General features: G+C 35.8%; 4 protein-coding genes across 4 annotated transcripts in view; 3 read left to right on the plus strand and 1 right to left on the minus strand.

Annotated features, from left to right (window-relative positions):
* The window catches only part of Smp_044970 (2-oxoglutarate dehydrogenase), a 28,083-nt gene extending 23,560 nt beyond the window's left edge, over positions 1 to 4,523 (plus strand). Inside the window, exons 14-15 of the mRNA XM_018789944.1 lie at positions 2,976 to 3,223; positions 4,183 to 4,523. Coding sequence (XP_018655336.1) covers positions 2,976 to 3,223; positions 4,183 to 4,285 — 351 coding nt within the window. The 3' untranslated portion in view covers positions 4,286 to 4,523. The remainder of the gene's footprint in view (positions 1 to 2,975; positions 3,224 to 4,182) is intronic.
* Positions 1 to 22,853, minus strand: part of Smp_146430 (putative beta-1,4-galactosyltransferase) — a gene marked incomplete at its 3' end in the record, with an annotated part of 187,582 nt that overhangs the window by 93,235 nt on the left and 71,494 nt on the right. The gene's annotated exons all lie outside the window — the stretch shown is intronic.
* Smp_192960 (2-oxoglutarate dehydrogenase) lies at positions 1,023 to 1,139 on the plus strand (the record flags this gene model as incomplete). Its single annotated transcript, XM_018789945.1, has 1 exon — positions 1,023 to 1,139. One exon carries the CDS (start codon positions 1,023 to 1,025, stop codon positions 1,137 to 1,139), a length of 117 nt encoding a protein of 38 aa, XP_018655337.1.
* Positions 14,027 to 22,853, plus strand: part of Smp_146420 (putative spindle assembly checkpoint component MAD1 (Mitotic arrest deficient protein 1)) — a gene marked incomplete at both ends in the record, with an annotated part of 29,881 nt that continues 21,054 nt past the window's right edge. The window contains 5 exons of the mRNA XM_018789946.1: positions 14,027 to 14,074; positions 14,110 to 14,202; positions 14,236 to 14,398; positions 17,079 to 17,229; positions 18,513 to 18,582. Coding sequence (XP_018655338.1) covers positions 14,027 to 14,074; positions 14,110 to 14,202; positions 14,236 to 14,398; positions 17,079 to 17,229; positions 18,513 to 18,582 — 525 coding nt within the window. The remainder of the gene's footprint in view (positions 14,075 to 14,109; positions 14,203 to 14,235; positions 14,399 to 17,078; positions 17,230 to 18,512; positions 18,583 to 22,853) is intronic.

The following is a 22,853-nucleotide window of genomic DNA, read 5'->3' on the forward strand; positions in this document are numbered from 1 at the left end:
AAACTCGCGAGAGCGGGTTCGTGGATGCGCACTGCTGAGGGGTCGCATATATTTTTGTTGTAATTGTTAAGTAACTAAACTATTCATATTCATGTTCCTCTCATTATAAGCTTTATTTTGACCCATATACCATTACTATACGATTTACCGTTCTTCAGTTATCCCCAGTCTATCAATTACTATATCCCACATTCGGCTAAATCTTGTACAGATGTTATTTTATGGTACAATGTAGTCTAGTTGCTTGGTATAGAAACCCAGTATCTTTAAAATACGTGATTCATATCACCGAGGCTGTTATTGGTGTTCTGCATTTAACAGACAGGGCTAGGCGGGAAGCAAGGACTGTAGACTGCTCGTAGCGGTTTTACGCGTCATTGGTCCGAACGATAATTCACTGCTCTCTAATTGGCGGTATTATCACGTTATACATTAACAGGGCACACAGGTCACAGGATATAACACACTTGGACCATGAATCTCTACCATCTCAATGACGATTAGCGATGCAGCCCGATAGCCAAAACAGAATTAGGTTAAGCGGCAATCATACCTAGAATTTATTGGTTAAAAACCAAATCCTCTAATCACTAAACAACCACTAAAAAAATAAATCTCTTAAGTTATTCCTCTCATCGTTAAGAAACCGGTGTTCATTCTGAGTGAACACAGCAATTCCCATAAAATATCACTTCTAGCTGAGTATTAGGCTATAAGTTATCAAATGTTTCCACTGCGTTATATGAAGTTGTTTACTCAATTCTTTGACTAAATAGTAGTTGTCTTTCATAGGTGTAGATAAATTTAACCAATTCATATATTCCAAAAATAAAACTCATTACTTGGGCAAGAATTTGGTAGGGTAGATAAATATCGTGGCTTTTATTTTGTATAACAATATTCTTCCCTTTTTTCTTTTTTGATAACCTTCTTGTGCGACTTACGCAATTTTGTTGTAGCTGATTGTCTTCACTCCCAAGTCGTTGTTACGCCATCCAGATGCAAGGTCGCCATTCTCTGATATGCTTCCAGGCTCAGAATTCCAACGTTATATTCCTGACAATGGTCCAGCTTCACAGAAACCTGAAAATGTGAAAAAACTAATTATTTGCAGCGGCAAAGTGAGTTTTATCATGTAATTTGCATGCAATGTGATACATGACAAAATGTAGTTGCTTCCTCATTTGTCTTACGTTTCAAAGTGATCGTTTGTTGATTACACAACCAGGTTGTGCTTACTGAATTATATAGGTGTATAATACTTGATCAAGTGTATGTTCATTCCCTCGCCGTGCATTTTCAAATCAGTTTATTTTCGTCACTGATCATTGATACTCAGGATTCTTATCATTCTCGACTTATTTACATGACACTTTTTGCACACATTAGTTTAATTTTTTGTATTTGCAAGAATAATTCTATGTTTATTTAAGAGCTTTACCAATTATGTCATGCAAAATAAGATTTTTCTGTTTTCTGTTGATCTTATTATCACTCCTAAAGTGCAAATATGTGGTAGTGATACTTACATCCCCTTAATTTATACAAGATTTCCAAAATATAAATTATGTTCACAATTGTTAATTCTATACCGTTAATCTATAATGTTTAGATTTATTTGGGACTGAATACTTATATTTTGTTTGCAGGTTGAATTCGATAAGTGTTGATCTCTTTCAAGTCATAAAATGTCCAAATGCTTGACTAGATATTTGGTTTCGTTGATCGTTAAATATCTTTCTGTATTTTTCCACTCTGTCGTTTCAAATCATATTCTCAATGTTCAGTCTTCCTTAACTTCATTTCTGCCATATTATTTTGATTTATTCGCTAAGCATCTTTTTAAATTCACCTCTTTGTAATAATTTAACTCATCCACTAGTTAGATATGAGCCACACTCTAAATGTGAGAACTAATGATTCTAAACGATTACTCAAGCTTTATTATATAGAACGGAGCTTGAACCTGAAAGTTGGTTGTCGAAAGTCGGACGCCTTAACCACTATGCCATTGCTACTGTGCCATGGCAACTTGGGGTGACGCATGTATGTATGCTTGAGGCTCACCGTAGATTCTATTTAACTGGTATAACCAGTGATCTAGAAATATGTTTTTTTTAATTGACTTTTTTCTTTTTCTTTTGATTGGCTTGTAATCTATTTAGTTATGCTACTATGTAAAATGACATTCAATCATTATCACTATTTTTTCACAGGGAAATATCTTTCCCGGTCTTTTCTCAGCATTGAAATTAATAGCTTATAATGAATGAGATGTATACTTATTTAATTTTCCTTGATTATTTAGAAAAACGGTTAAATTATCTACTTTCCGTTTGTGATTATTCGCTAACTTTAAGTTTTGTATACATCGTATTTTTTTATCAGCGCTTCAGTTGGAAACAATCAGTAGTTCCCTAGAATTGGTTCTCATCCGGTTTCTTTATCTACGAAATTCTATCTATTCCTAGTTTTTTGTGACCATCAGGATTCTAAATAGTTTCTCGTAAAACCATATCGTTTTTGAATTTTTTTTTGTTAGCTGTTCTAAGATTAATCCTATTGAAACTTTAAATAATAAAACCCATAATAATCGTTGACATATACATAATTTAATTGTCATATATCAGATGTTAGTGAGACTACATTTAAAATAGATAGGACTGCAATCTACTCACAGCCCCTAGGCGATTGGAACATTGAGAAGGACACTTCATAGAACAATTCATATATTTTTCAGTTATTCACTATTCTAAAGAAAACAGAACTTGAGATTAGGATCAACTGTCGTCTGATTCTTTCTACTTTTTAATAATTTTCTAACCAAGGTCACTTTGTGGTGTTGATCATCGTCAAATTTTCATGATTGCATATAAATAATCGTAGTTTCACATTTCATTAATACAACCATTTTAAGGTACTACTGCAGTGAACGTTCATGGGGTGATGTTGTTTATATTCGCTTAACTTTTCAGATTTATTATGAATTAGATAAAGAACGCAGATCGATTAATCGAGAGGCAGATATAGCTATTAGCCGAGTAGAACAGTTGACACCTTTTCCATATGATTTGATTCAACAAGATTTAGAACGTTATCCAAATGCTATTATTCAGTGGGTGCAAGAGGAGCATAAAAATATGGGACCATGGAGTTATGTACAACCAAGAGCTAATCATTTAATATTTAGAACAATGCCTGATCGTCTTCACAATAAAATTTTGTAAGTTGGCATATTCGTTTTTATATATATTCTGATTTCTCACTCTTTTATTTTGCTGTTTTTCTCAATGGCAATTGATAAACTTTTGTTTACCAAGTCTTCAGATTATGTAAACACCTTTGTTTCCAAATTATACATTGAAATGTTTATCAAAGTCACTAGTATAACAGTAAAACAATAGTGAGCTACTATCCCATCTTCATGAACTTATTGCAATCAGGATAAATTCATGTCTAAATTGTTCATAGAATGCTAATTTATGGTCATATATATGGAACTAATATTTTGTACAGCTAAGTATCGACTATCTTTACAAATATTAGTAATATTGCTACATTTTGCTGGTTAACAATATTAATTTTTCAATATTTTATACAATCAAAAGTGAGCGAAGGGATCTATAATAATCAAACTGATTGTTAAACTATCAGTAATGATTTTGTATACTGTAATCTACCAGTTTGCTCATATTAACAAATAAAACCTTCCAAAGTCGGTTTCTTTATGTCCATGGAACGACTGCATGGTATTTTCTAGCTTTCTTTTTCGTTTATATTATATTGTTTTTTTACTGACAACTGTTATTTTTGTAGCAGAAACTAGGGGTTAAAATCTACTCGTAGCTATACTGTTTACATGATTATTGTTGTTGTACAATCAACCTTATTTTCACGGAACACTATATATACGACTTGTAAGTCATCTTGTTACTTTAATACTTCTCAAATATCGATTAGTAAAGCTGAGTTCGGATAGATTAAATCGTATATGAACATCTCAGTGAACCATGCACAGTTTCACTTTTCCATATATGTAGGTTATATATCAAGCATTATACCACATTAGATATTCTGTTTTATTTATTAATGTCGCCTTAATCGTTACAGTTACGTTGTCGTTTAGTTTTGTTAAGCATTATTTTGATTTTATTAAATCCTCACTCTTTAATTGTTTCATAGATACGCCGGTCGACAACCTAGTGCTGCTACAGCTGCTGGGAACAAAGCAATGCACTTGATGGAGATCTCTCATTATTTGAAAAACGCTCTGTCATTATCTTAGTTTTGACATTCTCGTAAAGTTTCATTTCTCTTTTCTAGAGTTTACTCATAAACAGATTCTCTAGGAGACTTTATTGTCTTTTAGTTTATCTTATTTATCATTTTGCCTCACTTTTTTCACTAATTATCTTAACTCATAGAACACTTTGTTTTGTTGTGCGTGTAGTTGATTAAAATTTATCGGACTAAATTGAATAAATATATTTTAACTCTATGTAATGTTAAATTTCTCTGCTGTTAATTATTTGATTTCTGAAGTTAATTCCTTCCTAAAATCATTAACACATCAATTATTTTCCTAAATTTAGTAATTTGTTCCAGATTCATGGACAAACTAGAAAGTATGGACGTTTTAGTTTTCTATTGTTTGTCAAATTTATCATCGGAAATAAGCCTGTTGTATTAATTGTGTAGTGATAGTTGGCAGTTTCAAATAGTTGGGGCCTGCATGCATTTTTAACGATCGTAAATCACTGAATAAGGCAGTCGTGTTCTTTTCACCATATATCTCTAAAACTACTTTAAGCTCTACTGGTTATAGGTTTGCGATCGCTATTTTGTATAGGTTTGCAGATCTATTATGATTTATAGTATGATTGGTAACATCACTAGCTCTTCGCATCGCTTATCTTCAGGTCTTCACAGACGTGTCAATAAGTACGTCACTACGTAACCACTCCTGTTACTTCCCAAGTCTATGAAACCATAGGTCTTGGCTTCCTAACAGTGATAACTTTATCAGCATATAATGTGGAACTGTTTTTATCTATCCCTGAATATACTGTTTGGCTTCCTATGGTGTGGCCACGAGTGAAAAAAAGGATGGGTGTCTGTTTGATATTAGTGTATGAATCACCAGCTGTATCTTCATCGCCTCAGCATCACCTAATTCACTTATGTTTCAGTGACAGTCTACCTGTCCTTGTGTATATTGTGATTTCATATACGCTGTACTTAAGCGCTTGATTTACTCAAGTGTTGTTTGGTAATGTGGTTCCCTTCAAAACTTTTTTGAATCTATGTGGAAAGTGGACTACATCGAAACACTCATTGGTCGTGGTCTATCAGTTTTACTGGGACTAAGCAACTAATTTCCGTGAGTCACAAAAGAGTGACTTTTAAATGTTCAAAAATACTGGGAACATAATTCAACCAGTCAGAAAATAGATATTAAGAAAAAAGTACGTAGTCTCCACACAGCGGGTGAACTATTTTGGTAAAATTTTGTTCTCTGAGCTGGATGGTTTGGATATGAACCTTCCATCAATTTCTTAAACATCGTCAGCACAAACTTTTACTCATCGTTCAGAAAAACAATGAAAGATCCATTACCAATCCATCCAGCTCCGAGAACAAAACTTTACGAAAAGCATTCACCTGAGCTACAAATCTTTACCATTTGGCGAACTTTACAATGCTATTTGTACTAATTGATCAATCGTATGTACTTAACTGAGCGTTTATTACAAGTATAAAGAGTTCGGCTGTGCTCATTAGATTTTATCTGACCTAGATTGTATTATTCTGGGAGTTCAGTACATCAATTCTAAAACTTCATATTGTCATATTTACTATATTTGGAGGGTTTATCCACTTTTAATCAAAGAACATTTGGCGCAAGAAATTGTCCACCTGATCGGAAATCATCTTTCTCGTCTAGTATATTACAAGCTGGAATAGTGCCATGATTTGAATTATAGTATGAACTAGTAATCCCAGGAATAACGCAATTTAATCAAGAAGTATTCGATTGACACGAGCTTACTGCATTTGGAATTCAAAACAGTCAGCAACACAAAAGAATCATTGGTTCATATAAACACCACATCCGCCACAGCTTAAATTGGAGTCTGAGTGTCTGTAATCGATCGTACGTCTTCTTCTTAAGTTCATCTTACATCTGTCCGACAGTGTATGGGATAAAGACTGTATTATCTAGTATGCTCTCGTTAGTATTAGAATTAACCGAAATTGGAACAGACACCTGGTTCCTGGAATTGTATACAATCATCATGTCAGTTGTGAAGTGAAACCACTGTTATTTAAAATTTGCATCATAGACTTTCCAACATTATGCTCTTCCAGGAAATAATGTTGGGTCCTTATGTTGCAATGTTATAACCAATTTGACGTTCCCGATTTGCATTATCTTCTCAAATCTCACGCTTCGATTACTGTATGTGAGCATTTTAGGGATATACACTGATATATAATTTGAGGTATTCCATCCTGTGACTTTGACGTGCATAAAAGTCATGATAAATATTCTTTTTGTTATTCATATTAGAATGCACAGATAGATATGCATTGATATATGTAATTAGCACATGTGATTCATCTAGGCTTGATTCACCTGCGAAAACATCAAATGGAAATCATTCATCTGCCTCATACATATTAGGGTAATCTTGAATTGATTTGGATTCTCTGCCTGTGCAGACTCAAGAAAACTCGCTATTCCCTCTGATTCATCATACCACTGACTAGGGATTCTACTCATCAAACATTGGTTCGGAGAATATTCAACATGTGATACAATAACATCAGAAATTTGACTAGAATTCAACTTATTCGGAACATATTTGTCATATTCATTAGAAATATCATCAGACATAAATTCATTGTCAGGAACACTGACACTTGATATGATATCAGAATTTGATTTTTCTGAAATATTATCCTCAAATTGATTAAGAGTTTTATTAGAGAATAATGGATCATTAGGAAAATCAGCATCTATCGAAACTGAATCCGGTTTTTGATTATGACTTGACTCATTCAACATATTATTCTCAGATTTGTAGGAAATTTCATCAGAAATATGTGAATCATTATGACGAACCACATCTGGTACAATAAAATGAGAAATCCGATAAGTTGGTTGATTAGAAATTTTTGTCTCTCAACGTATTGAACTGGGACGACGTTGTAAAGTAGTGGAATTCCTGATGTTCTGGCAAGTCATTTTATCGGTTTTTTCTCCTTTACCGCATTCGAAATTTGTATACTTTACATGGTCCAGTATTAGTTGCATAGGGGAGTGAAATTTGCTTGTCTGCAAATGTCAAAGTCTTTATTAAACTGCATGCTGTATGAATGTAAAGAAATGGGCCACAATATTAAAATCCTTGAAGATACAACCAGTATTCTAGTTTGACAACTATTAATCAGTAACACCCTCTATGTTCGAATCTTTCCCCACTGGGTTAAAATCAGAAGTCAGATGCGAAGTGGTAGGAAAGATATATTTGATGCGTTATCAATATATCGAGAAGCGGTTACTCTAATCTGGCTAGTGAAACGTAGGAGCTGCTTCCCACTCTGAGTCGTAACGTCATCTGGTACGGATGCATGACCGAACGCCTTCAGTTTAACAGGTCCACTTTAAACAATGTGGTCAGCATCCAATGTCGAACACTTAAAGAGCTATTGATTTTGGGGAATTATTTACGGCTACAGATCACTCCCCCCCTTAGTGAGGTAGTGATGACCCTGAGACGTGGTCAGCCAGAATTTTAAACCCAACGAGTTTGTCGTTGATAAACACTCTTCTGATAGCTTGCTGTGTTTAGCAGCGTCTGGTTGTCTTTCCTTACACTAAGGGACCATGAAGTACAACATAGTAATAAGGAAACAAAGTACAATGAAAATTTCGGTTCCTTGTGAAATTTCGTCGCTCTTTTCCTGCCGTCAGGCTCACCAGTGTAGACCATCAACGTTGATGATCTATGTCGAATGACTGGAGGTCTACTCATGTGAGACGGGAACGGTGTAACGAACAAGCTAACTTTGAAGTCACATCTCACGACTAGCACCTTACGTGGGTTGCCCCATCGACGTGTCAAGGGACCATGGATACTCTGAAGACTGTACAACAATAAAAAGGACGTTGTTACAGGAATATATTAGTTAAAGTAGATACTAGCGAAAGTAGAACCACTGCCGAATGGGCTAGTCCATGGCGCATGATAAACTGATGCGTGTTGATTGTCCTTGACCTTGACAGGGTTCGATGATTTGTTCGATATTCAGTGACCTAACTGCTGGATGATTTGGCCAGAGTTCAGTGACATTTCACTGGCATTACATCCTCATCATTTTCCTTGGTCATAGCCCAGATTTATAACCTCTGCATGTTATCCTCAAAAGCATTAAAATCTGAATGTACATCCAACCGTTCCATCACAGGCTCCATCGCGACTTTAATGTAATGATTTGAAGTATTTGAATTATTGTATGAACTAGTTGTGAACTATGCCTACATGTCTATTCGAGTAATACTTGATGCTCAGATAAGCATTGATCACAATCAACACCAATGCATCCATTTATGAAACTCATCTGAATAAAGTTGTGTGTATGATAGGTAGTAATTTTCGAGTCAGATCAATATAGTGATCGAAGGTTCTTCACATTTTAATGACATCAGTTTTGGTTCACATAGCTAGCATACCTCAGAATGATATCTGTCAGTTTGGAGATTCTTGTAGTGTGACGTTAATTTACAGATCAATCGTAATTTTGAATAAATTCATGTAATTACTAATTGTAGCATACTACGAATTGGTATATCAGTCATGAGCTACATGAATTAGGTTTTTTCCTGTAGACTAAACAGTGAATGGAATAAGTTTTAAAAGCGCTAATTCCTACAGAAATGAAAATCGTACATGTACAAGTCTAGGCAATAGATTTAAGAATATAAAGAGAAAAAATTATTACTATTTATTATTATTAGATTATTTATTTAACCGTAAAATTATAGCTTGCTAAGTTCTTGTACAAACTAGTATGGTTAACTTATATGTTACAAGGGAAAAATACGAAGCCACTATATATCGAACTTTTGTTAGCTCGTTATATCGGGCAAACAACTCTCATTGTCATTGATCAGTAACTGTCTCACACATAGCATGAATAAACGCTAGTTATTACATTGAATTTTTCGCATACGCTTTATGACAATAGAAAAAGCGGTCGAGTTCGAATGGAAATTCTTCTTTTCCATATCAGAAATATTCACCAGCTGATGAATGGCACGAAAACGAACTAAGTGGGAACTAGTTCATCAGTTTGTTCATGAAGTTTTTAACTTCAGCTCTCATCATGGATCGGAAAGTGGAACTGCATTTACAGCGGCAAATAATGCTGGTCCGTGTCAAGTATGTTCATATTATTGTGATTCCAACGCAACAGACTCTTTTGATTGGGACATCTCAGAAGACATAGCAGGCGAATACAAAGGCGAAAAACGAACAAAATACCTGTGGCATACAGGATTTCACACCGAGTTATCAATACTTGGAACCTGCTGCCCAAAGTAGTAGTTTCCGCACCTTCGATTGACTCAATTAAGAAGAGACTGGACACTCACGGAAGCATACTAGGAAAGGAATAACATAGGCCGTAGGCCTTCTATCCTTATTGCATAAATCTGTATTTAAATCTAAATCTAAAACCGCGTGATCACCAGTGTTCAATAGTTAAAAGTAGTCTGATGTGTTCTGAAGAAACATTTTAACAAACAAAGTTGATACATGCTCGTTATTGCCTGAATAAAGTGCACTGCGCCGTATTTCTAATACATGAGACAATTCGACATTCCAAAAATAAACCAATTATGAGCTCACGGATATTAGGTTCAGTTTCAGTTTGGAAAGGACAGGAGGCTTGATGGCCTGTGTTAGTCCTGGCAGTGATGGTCTCTCAGTTGATCCAAATTTCTTTTGAAGGAGTCGACGGATGGAGCCTCAACCACGTGCTGAGGTAATGAATTCCACTCGTTGATTATTCGATGGGAAAGTCGGTAATCAGCTGACAAGTAATTCGTTCTGGGCTTGTGAACTTTTTCGGAGTGTCCTCGTAGATTTTCTGTTTTGGGAGACAAGAAAAATGAGGGCATATCAGGTGCGAATTTATCACTAAACGATTTGAAAACTGTAATCAAGTCGCCTCTGATTCTTCTATATGACAGCAGGAATAGGTTCAACTTGGTCAGTCTAGTATCAAACGAGTGCTTCGCTATTCCGGGAATCAGCCTAGTCGCTGTTCTCTGAACCCGTTCCAAGAGCTCACTGTCTCTTGTATGCAGTACTCAAGTTTAGGACGTACGAACACTATATACAAAGTCAGGAACGTTTTAGCGTCGATGTGACTAAAAGCCCCATGTATGGACCATAAACTTCTAAAACGTTTGGCGGCTATTGCACGGCAGTGTGCAGTAGTCTTTAAGTCTTGACTAACGATGACTCCTAAGTCGTTGTGTATCTGGACAATAGATAGCTCAGTGTTATTTATCGTGAGTGTGTCTGTACCTTGATGGCCAATATGCATCACAATACACTTGGAAGTGTTTATCGGCAATTGCCAGGTTTGGGACCATTCAGATAATCTCTCCAGGTCATTTTGAAGTTCTAAGCTATCGCCCTTGCTTTGTATCGCTCTCCATATCTTGACATCGTCAGCATAGAGTAAGACCGATGACGATAGTAGACGAGGGAGGTCATTTACGTACAGGAGGAATAACACTGGCCCCAAAACTGTACCCTGGGGGACTCCACTAAGCACAGATTCCCAGCAAGACAACTTGGAGTTCACCCTTACTCTTTGTTGACGCCCAACTAGGAAGTCTTTTATCCACATCAATAGATTGCCTCCAATCCCGACATTCCTTAGCTTATATAACAGCCAGTTATGCGGAACTTTGTCGAAAGCTTTGCTGAAATCGATGTAAGCTACGTCTATAGGTAACTTTTGGTCCTTAAGAGCGCACCAGCTTTCACGAGCGACTAATAAGTTTGTGAGACAAGAGTAACCTGTTCTAAAACCATGCTGCTTTTCCGGGAGGATTCGGTTTTCATCGAGATACTTTAACAGTTTCTTCCGAATAATCTTTTCTAAGATTTTAACAACCACACTAGGTAGGCTAATGGGTCGGTAATTCTCAGGCTTATGTTTTGTACCTGTTTTGAAGACTGGACTTACTATGGCGTTCTTCCAGTCTTTTGGTAGACGACCCTGGGTTACGGATAGATTAAAACATACACTTAAAGGGTTCGCAACAAAGTTAGCTAATTCCTTTAGTAACCTAGGATGCAGTTCATCGGGTCCAGTGGATTTCCCTATATCAAGCTTAACTAGCAGACCAAGGACATCGAGTTCTTTAATGGTCACGCTGTCCAGTGCTTGTGTGGGGGATTTTCATGGACTGGTGAGAAGGGTGTTTCTATGGTGTATACATTGCTAAAGTATTTAGAGAATACTTGAGTTTTGCCAAAGTCGTCCTCCACTAGTGATGAGGCAGTGCTGTCTCCCCATAGTGAAGGAACATTTCTTCTTCTTTTTGTCCTTTGGTTTATATACGAATACAAGCGTTTAGGGCATTCTATGGATTCCCTAACGATTTTCTCTTCGTACAGCTTTCTGGCCTTACGGAGGGTCGAGGCGCAGGTATTTCGAGCCTTTTGATACTGAGATTTTGCCTCGTCAGTGTCAGTAACCTAAATCTATCCAACATTTTCCTTCTTTTACGGAGAAGGATGCGAACCTTCCTACTGAACCACGGTGGGGAGTTTCTCGGTCCCCTAGGTGTAGTCCAGGGGATGTGGGGGGCGGTAACTTTTAGGTATAAATTCCGGAATACGTCCCAAGCCGTTTCGATTGGTGACTCTGGGTCTATTTTCCAATCTACTGATGATGCTGATTTCATGATGTCTGGTATGTTTGCTTTCCAGACGTTAGGTCTGGATTGAGCTGAAGCGTACTCGTGATCGACAGTTATATGGAAGTCAAAGGTTGAAACTGCATGATCACTTTTGCCTATGGGTGGCATGTAATCCAGGTTTGCAACGTCATCCTCATAATGAGTCAATATAAGATCTAGTAGGGATGATGCAGAACCCGGGTCGTACCTAGTTGCTTCCTTCACGTGTTGCACTAGGGCACATGTGATTACCGCATCAACTAGTTCCTGTTCGAAGGAATTTGCTGACGATTCAGTCTGCAAATTTCCCCAGTCCACCATGGGTGCATTAAAGTCCCCTAGGATTAGACATCGATCACTTCGTGATAAAGTGTTGAGACTGCTTAGCAGGACCTCGTTTACCTCACAGCTTTGGCTGTGATAGATCAAACTAAGCAGCAACTCTTGTCCCCTGCATTTCAGGCGGCAGCTAACTAATTCATACGTCCCACTCTCATGGGATACACTGTCGATAATGGTGAATGGAATAGCATTCCTAGTGAATAGAGCTACTCCCCCTCCTTTACGCGTTTGTATTCTATCGGCCCTTACTAATGTAAAACCCTCGAAATCAAGTTCCCTACCATCTATAGATGGCGTCAGCCATGTTTCTGTGACTACGATTATGTCTGGCCTAGTTGAGTCAATCTGTACACCTAGTTCCAGTAGCTTATTGAGTAAGCTCCGGGCATTGGTATAACAGATCCGAAGCCTATTTAAGTGGCCTCGTGCTTCACCCAGAGTGGCTTCGGCATCATCCTCTGTCGAAGCCTCACAACCCGAAAATTTACAATTTTCAGGTCTTTTTCGCCAGCGTCTAATCTGAGCTGTAGTTCTTTTTCGGCTTCCCGTCTTTTTACACGGTCCGCCAACGGTAAGTCCTTACGGAGAAAGACTCCTGAATCCTTTAATTTGTGTCCATTTTCTAAGATTAATTCGCGTTCATTTGGGGATTTGAAAACGACTTTTAGCAGTCTAGACTGATTAGGCTTCAGATGCGCCAGGTTTCCTAGTCTATACACCTTTAGCAAGGTGACTCCGCGCTGGAAACCGATCGAGCCTTGCGATTTTGGGTTCCGGAAGTTCCCTTCTGGGTACCATTTTTGATACGAGGGACAGAAGAGACTTTTTTGCGCGAGTTTCTGGTTGTGACAGACCTCTTTGGAGGATGTCCTTCCTCCTTTGGACAGTGCGGGTCAGCATTTTTTGGACTCACTTGGGCCTGTCTTATGTCAATCTGCGTGTCGACAGATCGAGTTCTGACCGATGTGTCCCGACCGCGCTTGCCGAGACACTTTTTCGCGGCATTTACCATTGAGATGGCCTCGGTTAACAAGCTATTTGCATCCAAACAACACTGTTGACAAAGCCATATGCATCCATTCTTACTGAACCGCTTAAAAGCTGCAGGCGTTAGATTCGTGCAAACTTCGTGGTACCAACCTTTGCACTCATCGCACTGCGTGCTGCTGTCAACAGGATATCGACATCCCGGGAGATGGCAAATGCTTTTGTTGCACCTTCCAGTCATTTTAGGATGAGAAAGTGAGTTTTGACTAAAAGTAGAAAAAAACTATAAATAGTTAGGACCAAAGTACTAACAGATACAATAGAAAAAACAAGGTACTCTGGAGTACCGACGATAAAACTATTTAGGATACCAAAAATGATACTCTAGTCGAATACTTTAACTGAAAGAAATTCAATCAAAGTATAAAACAGTAGTCTTGATACGCTAATAACGATCAAAACAATAGAATTTACTCAACGAGGAAAAATACCACTGTCCTTTTTTAAGTATCGCTCTCCATATCTTGACATCGTCAGCACAATTCTTATTGTTTACTCAACAGTGTTAGCTAAGGACGATGCAAAACTACATTTTCTTCAGAAAAGTGTAATATTACCATATTCAAGTACAAGATTACAGTTGTTCGCATTGGACGTCTGAGATGTAACCTCGAGTGTCATAGCAGCATTTGAGTACTAATTTAAATAGTGATGAATGATGCGCTAAAGTATCCCATAAGTCAACTGGTCATTGGAGAAGTTTGTTCGTCATACTCTAGTGACCATTATCATAGGAATGGCTTGTAAAAGTAGTTCATTATCTGGAAAATGAAACTGTCAACGACAGGATAGAAAAGACAAACACATCATACGCAACATTTTTGCAGGTATAGTTTGTTTCTCGTTGACATTTCTTGCAGAGAATAAAAAATGTGATCGACATATTTGAAGAAATAGAATCAGATTTGGTCCATACCGAGAATAAAATACATGAAACTCGTAGAACTGTTTATACGCTTGGGAACCAGTTTGACAGATTAGGTCGATTCTGCCTGAACGAAATTCCATTTGTAGTCCAGAAGGGTAATTGTTATACTATCATTTACGATAGGAGATTTGATTTTTCTATAATATTTTCTGGATTATTACTTAAAGATATGTTTTTGTGATTTCCTCTCTCTTCTCTTTTTTTATTTATGTTGAGCACATGCGTCCCTTCAACAAAATAGTATTGTATTTTTCTTGCCCGACAAGTTCTGAACACCGAATGTTGTGAATCTTTTAAGTGATTTGTATGAGATCATCTGACTCATTTGCCGTACAATCTTGAATAATTTTCAGAATTCTTAACGACCCTTATTTTTTAAGATAGAGATAAGTAAAAGTTTGTAAGGGGGAGAATATGTAGTTTTGAAGTTAGTTGAAATGTAGTTCCTCTTATTAAAAAGATATTCGCATAATGTTAACTCTCAAGCTTCTCGGTACTATTCAAACATACATCAAATTTAACGCTTCAACTTATTTTTAACCGACATACAAATCTGAACTGACATATTCATTTGGCATTTGAGCAGTTCTTTTGTACGCTTATTGTGCATATATATATATATATATATGAATGTAAATCTATGCAAACCGGTGTATTAGCTTTACATCATTTGCACATTATTAGCGTTTTTAGTATCCAGAATACTATACATTTTTGTTATGGTATAGCTCAAGGAATGGATGTTTTAGCATGCACTTATCACAGAAAACAAATACTCATCTAGGCTGGTCAGTTGGAAATCCAAACAAACATCTTTCAGAGTGTGGTTAGGTACTGTCATTTTTTCGTTAAGAGTAACAGAATTTCATAATTTAAGGATAAAGGTACCTGGAAAGCGGCAAAAGACAAGTTTAACAATAATATTTAAGTCATACAGTTCCTAAACTGACTTTATATATGAACTCTGTTGAGTTTTAACTACTTTGAGCTGAATTAATTATATATGTACGAGAATTATGGTCTTGAAAGTGAGGGAAATCCTCATTTATTTTTCTTTGTCACTGTTACGTCTAGGCGAACTGTCACCTAATAATAATGTTGAGGATTCTCGAGGGAAATAAACTCTAAATGTAGGCGATGAATTTTACCTATCTGAGTTTATTTTAATCACTGAATGCAAAAGTTTATACGTTATGCGTTACAAGATGTAAGGTGGTGGTTGGAGGTAGTCGAGAGAAATTTCAGGATCTAAGTTTCATGATTTAAGGAAATCGTTAGCAGAGTAATGGAGCTAATAAGTGTCAAATAACGCAAAATCTGGATTTTGGGTTTCCTGTTAGCTACCTTTAACACCACCTTACATCCTAACAAAATGCAAGCGATATCGAATCGCCTAGACTCGTGGCCACATTGCAACTTGATCGATGGGATTCAATCTGCACTATGAAGCTCATGACATACGTCACACTGATCACCACACAGTGATCAATAAATTAGTAGTTGTTCATTTCGTTAGCTTTCTAGTATAGCAAAACATAAATAAAAAATATTACCACTTAAGTAAAAAGCAAAATGATAAACACTGATAATCAGAATGAGCTACCACGGGCACCAGGAATCATACTAGAATTTAATGATAATAAGCTTCTCGCTAGTTTTCTCCTTGAGGTAGGTATTTAAGGGTAATCAAAGCTGAAACATAGCTTTCAAATCTTTCTCTGGTCGAGTTGCTTATTCTTTATTCTGGGGCTCAAACCCTGTACTGTTCTCTTCAAACACCATCACGTTATCCACTTGGCTACTGAGTCCAGAGAGCCACTAGCTTGTCCATTTGGGTCCTAGTGTTCCGGATTCCACTACTAGTCATCATCATTCCTCCTTACAATGCTTGTAAATGTAGGCGTCATCAAGGCAATCTGTACAGGATGCCCATATGTCAATAGGAGACTGATCAATTTTCAGTCCTAAACATCAATGGAGAGTTTCAAACAACCAATACGAAAATGAATTTCTTGTTTTACTTCAGTTTACTGAGAATCTTAAGGTAATATTTATTGCGTTGTGTGCTTAGGCATATACCACTTGAAAAACTTGTCATATGTTTTTAGAAAGGAAATGACTTGAAATTATAGTTGTTAGACACTACAAAGCTTGGTTTTTGACGCGATTAAAAGTTTCTATTTAATTTGTTCGCTGGTCACCATTGCTATAATTACAAGCAATTATAAACATTTCAGATAGCATTTCGTCATATAGAAACTTTTGTTTACTTTACTTAACTTTATAGCTGAATCAACAAACCTTGGACATATCATAACAAAAAGTCTAAAATTTCAATAGTGAATTTTATTCTGGGCTTAAATATGATTAAAACAATGTAGCTGACAAGATCGTGGAAGACAATCAGTAATTTGCCATTGAAAAAACAACATAAGCTAGAATATCGAAATCCTTGGATTTTTAACTCATGGATTTCAGATAGCGTTCATTACAACGGTTAACTGATTGTAAACAGCGAACTAAATGCATCCAGGCACTTCTTCGTTAACAAAGTTAGGTTAAAATAAAGAGTAATATATACATATGTAATAGCCTGAGTGCTTTCTGGCGACAGATTTAACGGTACTACTCTAAGTAACCCATTGTCTGATTATTCCGTAATTAGTCTAACTGGCATTTTACGATCTTTACCAATAACGATTACTTGTTCTGTTCAAGCATATTTACTATTCCTGACAATTAAATTGAATGCCATTTTATTTTTTTAAAATCTAGAACATGATCAAGCTTCTAATAATCTAACTGCTTTAAGATGGAACATTAAGAAAACTCAAGAAGAATACAATAAAGTATTTACCAGACTGAGATCGCTAGCTGCAACAAAAAAGAGTATTGAAAATGAAATTTCACAACTGACAGGATGCACGTAAGCACCCATTATTTATTGTGAAAATCAATAAAAACATATATATATATACGAAAAGTTATCAAAACACGAACTGAATAATTGATAAATTGCTTCATATTTAAATTAACAAAATAACCATTAGAAAAAATACAAACTGGCTAGGAACCATATTTAAATGTTTGATGACATTTTCTTCTGTTATGAGCTCATATTCGGAAAAACGTACTTTGTACTTTATTCAAAATGATCGTTATATTTTTAACAATGGCTTGGAGAACAAACTTCACTGTCAAAATGTTTGAATTCGCAGAATTATTTAAGAGATTTTCTTAAAAATCTGTTACATTTGTAGATGTTTGGATATTACTAGATAAGATGGTATATGACGAACGTGCAGCTTGTTTTCGAAATCACGAACCGACTTAAGCTAAATAACCAGTGTAAACCAGAAGTCTCTAATATTTTTCGTCCCTGTTGGAGACTCGTCATCAATGCTGATTTACTAATGCATCAGGGGCCCAACTTAGGGAATCAAGAAATTATTTAGAGTACTTTGCTTTACACACTGTAACTTTCAAGAGTATAATTGGAAAACTACTTAAAAACTGCTGATACATTTCAACTTGTATCTAATGTTAGACAATCTATACTTGTTTAGATAGAATGATGTCACAATTTGGATATTAAACTCTAGATTTGGTAACAACTTTGGAAGGTGTAAATCATAAATTATCTTCTTTTCAAACGTTTGTTTTGAAATAGCGGTAGATTGAGACAAAGGAGAATTACTTTTATTGTTATTCAGTTTTTACCAATTAAAACATAGATATCACGAATATTAAATTAGAAGTGTGAGATTAGTAACTGACGAATCAGATATATATTTAAGAAATACAAATTTAAGAAGGTAGTACGCAACAATTTTCAAGTTTGGTTATTCTTGTCATTCACTAGTGAAATTTACCTTTAAAAATGAACAACTTGATGATATATTCCCACGTCAACCGATACATATTTGATCCAAAATAAAAATATTTACTGTACAAGTGGCGTTGGTATTCCATGTAATTCTAGACGGAAATATCACATGGCACTGCAGGACCACCTAATACGTGGAGGATATAAGTCTTTTACGCCTATTGTAAGTGAATTATTTGTCTTGTTAATGTCATCAATCATATATATGTAGTTGGGTCAAGTATAAGGATATACAGCTGCATGAATTTGGCGTTGATAATACAGAGTCCTGAGAAATAGCATATAGATTGTGGTATATAAACGTATATAAATTCTCATTTTAGAAGTCTGGTGAATGAAAAATCTTTAATTACAGAGACGGAACTTAAGGGAATCATTGATCGAACAACTGAAGTAAGTTAACCTGTTTTGATCAAATTTTGATTTATATATACATATATATATATATATATATATATATATATATATATATATATAACTTTGCTGTTAGGGTTTTTAAGTGTATGCTACTATTTGAACAACACTAAATACTTGCTTGACGGTAAATTATAAGAAAACTGGAGCTCTTTGTAAGCACTTTATTTCTTACTTAATAGTAATTAATATAAATTTAATATGTCAAGTTTCGTAATAGGCACTTTATATCCAACAGCAACAAATATTGTGTAATGAAGTGAATTTATTTCATATTGTTTGCTCTAAATCTCCCACGTACACACTTATCTCTATTACTGAATAAAGTGTTTTTCAAATGTGATTTGTAAGTAAGATCCGCAAAGTAATTTAGCATACTAGTAATAATAATAGTTGAGGGACGTATGCAATGACTTGGATAGCTAAATTGATTTACGAGTTCAAGCGTTTCATTGAACAGAGTTAAAAATAACTAGACAAGTGATAATAAATTAACTGCAAATTAGAAATAAAAATTTGACTAACACTATAATTTTCTACCATTCACTAGTTTGCGTCTAGTCACTGTGACGTTTTTGGCATTATAACATACTCGTTATATTTGTAAAGGTTAGAGGTAGCATCTAACCCGAAGGCAAATTGTATACTGGGTATATGTGCGGGTCAGCGTTTGCGTGAGAATCTGGAAGAAAAAAAGAATAATTTATGATCCGGTAACTGCGTAAGCGTATAAAATCTACATTTAACAATGAAAGCAATTAAACACTGTAAACGTTAACTCAAGCATTAAATCGAAACGACCTGATAAAACAAACTAGAATCTTATGGTGTGAAATTTCGAATGAGTTACAAAATGAACAATAACAATGTTATAACGATTAAATAAAATGCAGCATGAGGGGTGAAGTATGTTCAAGAAGTTATCTGACAAACGAAAGTTGACTTAGATCCAAATAGTATTTAGAAAGGGGGATACTTAGTTACTTACTTACTCCTGTTACCTATCGTGAAGGAGCAGAGGCCGCACACCAGCACTCTCCATACAACCCCGTCCTGTACAATCCTCGACAATCCAGTTAGTTCCAGTTGTTATTCTTCCTTTTCGTAACTGCTTCTATTTCCCGACGTAATGTGTTCTATGACCTTCCTCTTTCCCGTTTCCTTTCAGGATTCCAAGTTAGGGCTTGTCTTGTAATGCACATTGGTGATTTCCTTAATGTATGTCCGATCCACTTCCAAATTCTTTTGCTAATTTCCTCCTCAGCTGGAAGCTGGTTTGTCCTTTCCCATAAAGTGCTGTTGCTGATGGTATCCGGTCAATGGATGTTGAGTATCTTGCACTGACAACTATTTATAAATACTTGTACCTTCTTGACGATGAATGTAGTAGTTCTCCACGTTTCAACTCCGTAGAGTAGGAATATCTTGGCTTTCGTATTAAAGATCCCGACTTTGATATTGGTTGATAGTTCTTCTAAGTTTCATATGCTCTCCAATTGTAGGAATGCTGTGCTTGCTTTGCCAATCCTCACCTTTACATCTGCATCGGATCCTCCTTGTTCATTGATGATGCTGTTGATCAGGTACGTGAAAGATTCCACATCTACCACAGCTTCTCTATCAAGTGTGATTGGCTTGGCGTTCTCCACGTTGTATTTGAGGATCTTGCATTTTCTTTTGTGTATGTTGAGGCTTATTGATGCAGAGGCTGCTGCTACATTAGTTGTCTTCGTCTGTATTTGTTGGTGTGTATGAGATGGGAGGGCCAGGTCATCTGTGAAGTCCAAATCATCTAATTGATTCTATTGTATTCCATGTTTCCCCTGAGAGTCGAAGTCTTCAGTAATCCAGTCAATCACCAGAAGAAGGAGGAATGGAGAGAGTGAGCAGCCTTGTGTGATTCCAGTCCTTACTGGAAATGCGTCTGCCAGCTGTCCTCCATGTACGATCATGCAATATAGTCCGTCGTATGAGTTACGGATGATGTTGATTATCTTCTCAGGAATACTATAATGTTGGAGAAGATTTCATAGGGTTCTTCTGTCCACATTGTCAAACGCCTTCTCATAGTCAATGAAGTTGATGTATAGTAATGAGTTCCACTCAACTGATTGTTCGACAATGATCTGTAGTGTCGCGATTCGGTCTGTGTACAAGCTATCCTTACGGAATCCAGCCTGTCGATCTCAAAATTGGGCGTCTACTGAGTCTTTCATCCGGTTCAGCTACATTCTGTTGAAAACCTTTTCTAGTACTGACAACAATGTAATGCCTCTGTAGTTCTCACATTTGCTCACATCTCGTTTCTTCGGTATCTTGATGGGGTGTCCTTCTTTCCAGTCTGTCAGGGTCATAATTATTTCTTGAACTCGGAAGGCAGAGTTTAAATGGTTCAATGTAGTTGGCGAATTTTTTAGCAAGAATGTTTTCTATGGGACGGGGTTGCCAACCTTAATATTCAACCCTGTTTCTTTACCCGGGCGTGGAACCGGCAGTAACTCTAGAAGTGCTACAGGAGAAGTGAAAGTGGGATAGGATAACAATGAATCGGTCACCATGGTATCACCGTTAGATTATTTAACTATTATTATTATTATTTTAGTGGTGGTAGTAATTTAAGCGTTTGTGTCAAGTTTTTATTCTAACACTAAGAATTGGTTTTCGTTTAAGGACCACTGAAAACCAGGAGGCACGGGACAGCTGTTTTTTCATAGTATGTGATTCTACAACAGAACCGGTGCAAATGTTTGTCAACGATTGGACATTATAACATTCATCGAATAAGTTGGAATCCAATAGTTCAAATTTAAAACTTTAACCAGTTATTTAATTCATTTTCTCAAACATTTTGTAAATATCATTGATTCGGATTTTATTTTTTTTTAATGTTGATAAATCTAAGGCATTAGAAACACTCACAAAAGCGAATACTAAGTTAAACGAAACACAAATACGTTATAATGCTGTGAAACAAAAATCTGAAGAGATTCGAATGAATTTAGCTAGCGATGTTCGTAAAGCTGAAGAAAATCTAACAAATGCTCAGTAAGTTATGCATTATACTTTTTTGTGTTGGGCTAAATTGATACAAAAGATTCCTACTACTTTGTAGAAGTAATGTAATTGTTATAATACCTCCTAGACTACAAACAAAACAAATGTAACATGCACCTTTATGTGTATCCACCAATTCTGTTACTACTGTAGAACTGATGATATAAATTGCAAAAACTATGTTTTACCAAAATGATTTCTAAAACTTAATGTATCTACTTATCTAGACGATAGTGAACAAGTACCTCCTCAGTTGGAAAGTGTATTTTGATCATGCTATCTCATCACAATCATAAACGTTGTCTTGATATTCTACTTTTGTGTTGTAAGTTTACTTCCAATTTACTATTTTGTGATTTCGAACAGTATGGATGTGTACACTTTCCTGATCACTTAAATTTGCTTCTGTATTATCAATCCATTTCATTTTGTTTACAAAATAATAATGTACTATGCTTCACTCACTCATTTTCTCATGACCCAAAATCATTCAATTATTAATAATAATTCAATACGTCGAAATAAACACAGAAGTATAACTTTGGAAAGTAGTGTAACTAAAAAGTAAATCTTGCTTTCATGGATTGTTTTCAACTTTTTTATTATTAATCGCACACAGGTTTCTTGGATTATTGGACAGATCCCCTGAAGATCAAATAATATCTATTTTAATTGTCATATTGTGTTCATTGTTATTGTTTATAGTGAATGATTAGAGGCTTGATGTTACAAAGATCAATGAATAGAATCTAGAATGATGGAGAGCAGGTCATAAAGTATTATTTATTGAGATCTTTAAGGATAGTGGTCCGGTTATAGCTATCAGATTGACTGAAATACTAGCTCGAGTCTGAGAACTGAACTTAATTCTATTTTACTAGTCTTGATCATGATTTATGTATTTATATGTGATGATAAAACTTCCTCTGTTTCTAAATTCTTTGAAATAGGATTCTCTGATTTGTAGATCTGCAGAACTGCTAACTTGAGCTAAGCTGCTTAGGTTTCTGTATATTTTTAAAAGATGGGTCTTTGAATTAAAGACATTATTTTTGGGACTAATAAGTCTTAAAGCAAACCATGAAAAATCTTTGATTGAAAAATACTAATCACAAAATTCAGCTAACTATTTGAAAAATATGCTACCTAAATGTCAAGTAGTAGTTAATAATTTTAACTTTCTACGAGTTTATTAT

Source organism: Schistosoma mansoni, chromosome W (assembly GCF_000237925.1).
Source record: "Schistosoma mansoni strain Puerto Rico chromosome W, complete genome".
NCBI classification, from domain to species: domain Eukaryota; kingdom Metazoa; phylum Platyhelminthes; class Trematoda; order Strigeidida; family Schistosomatidae; genus Schistosoma; species Schistosoma mansoni.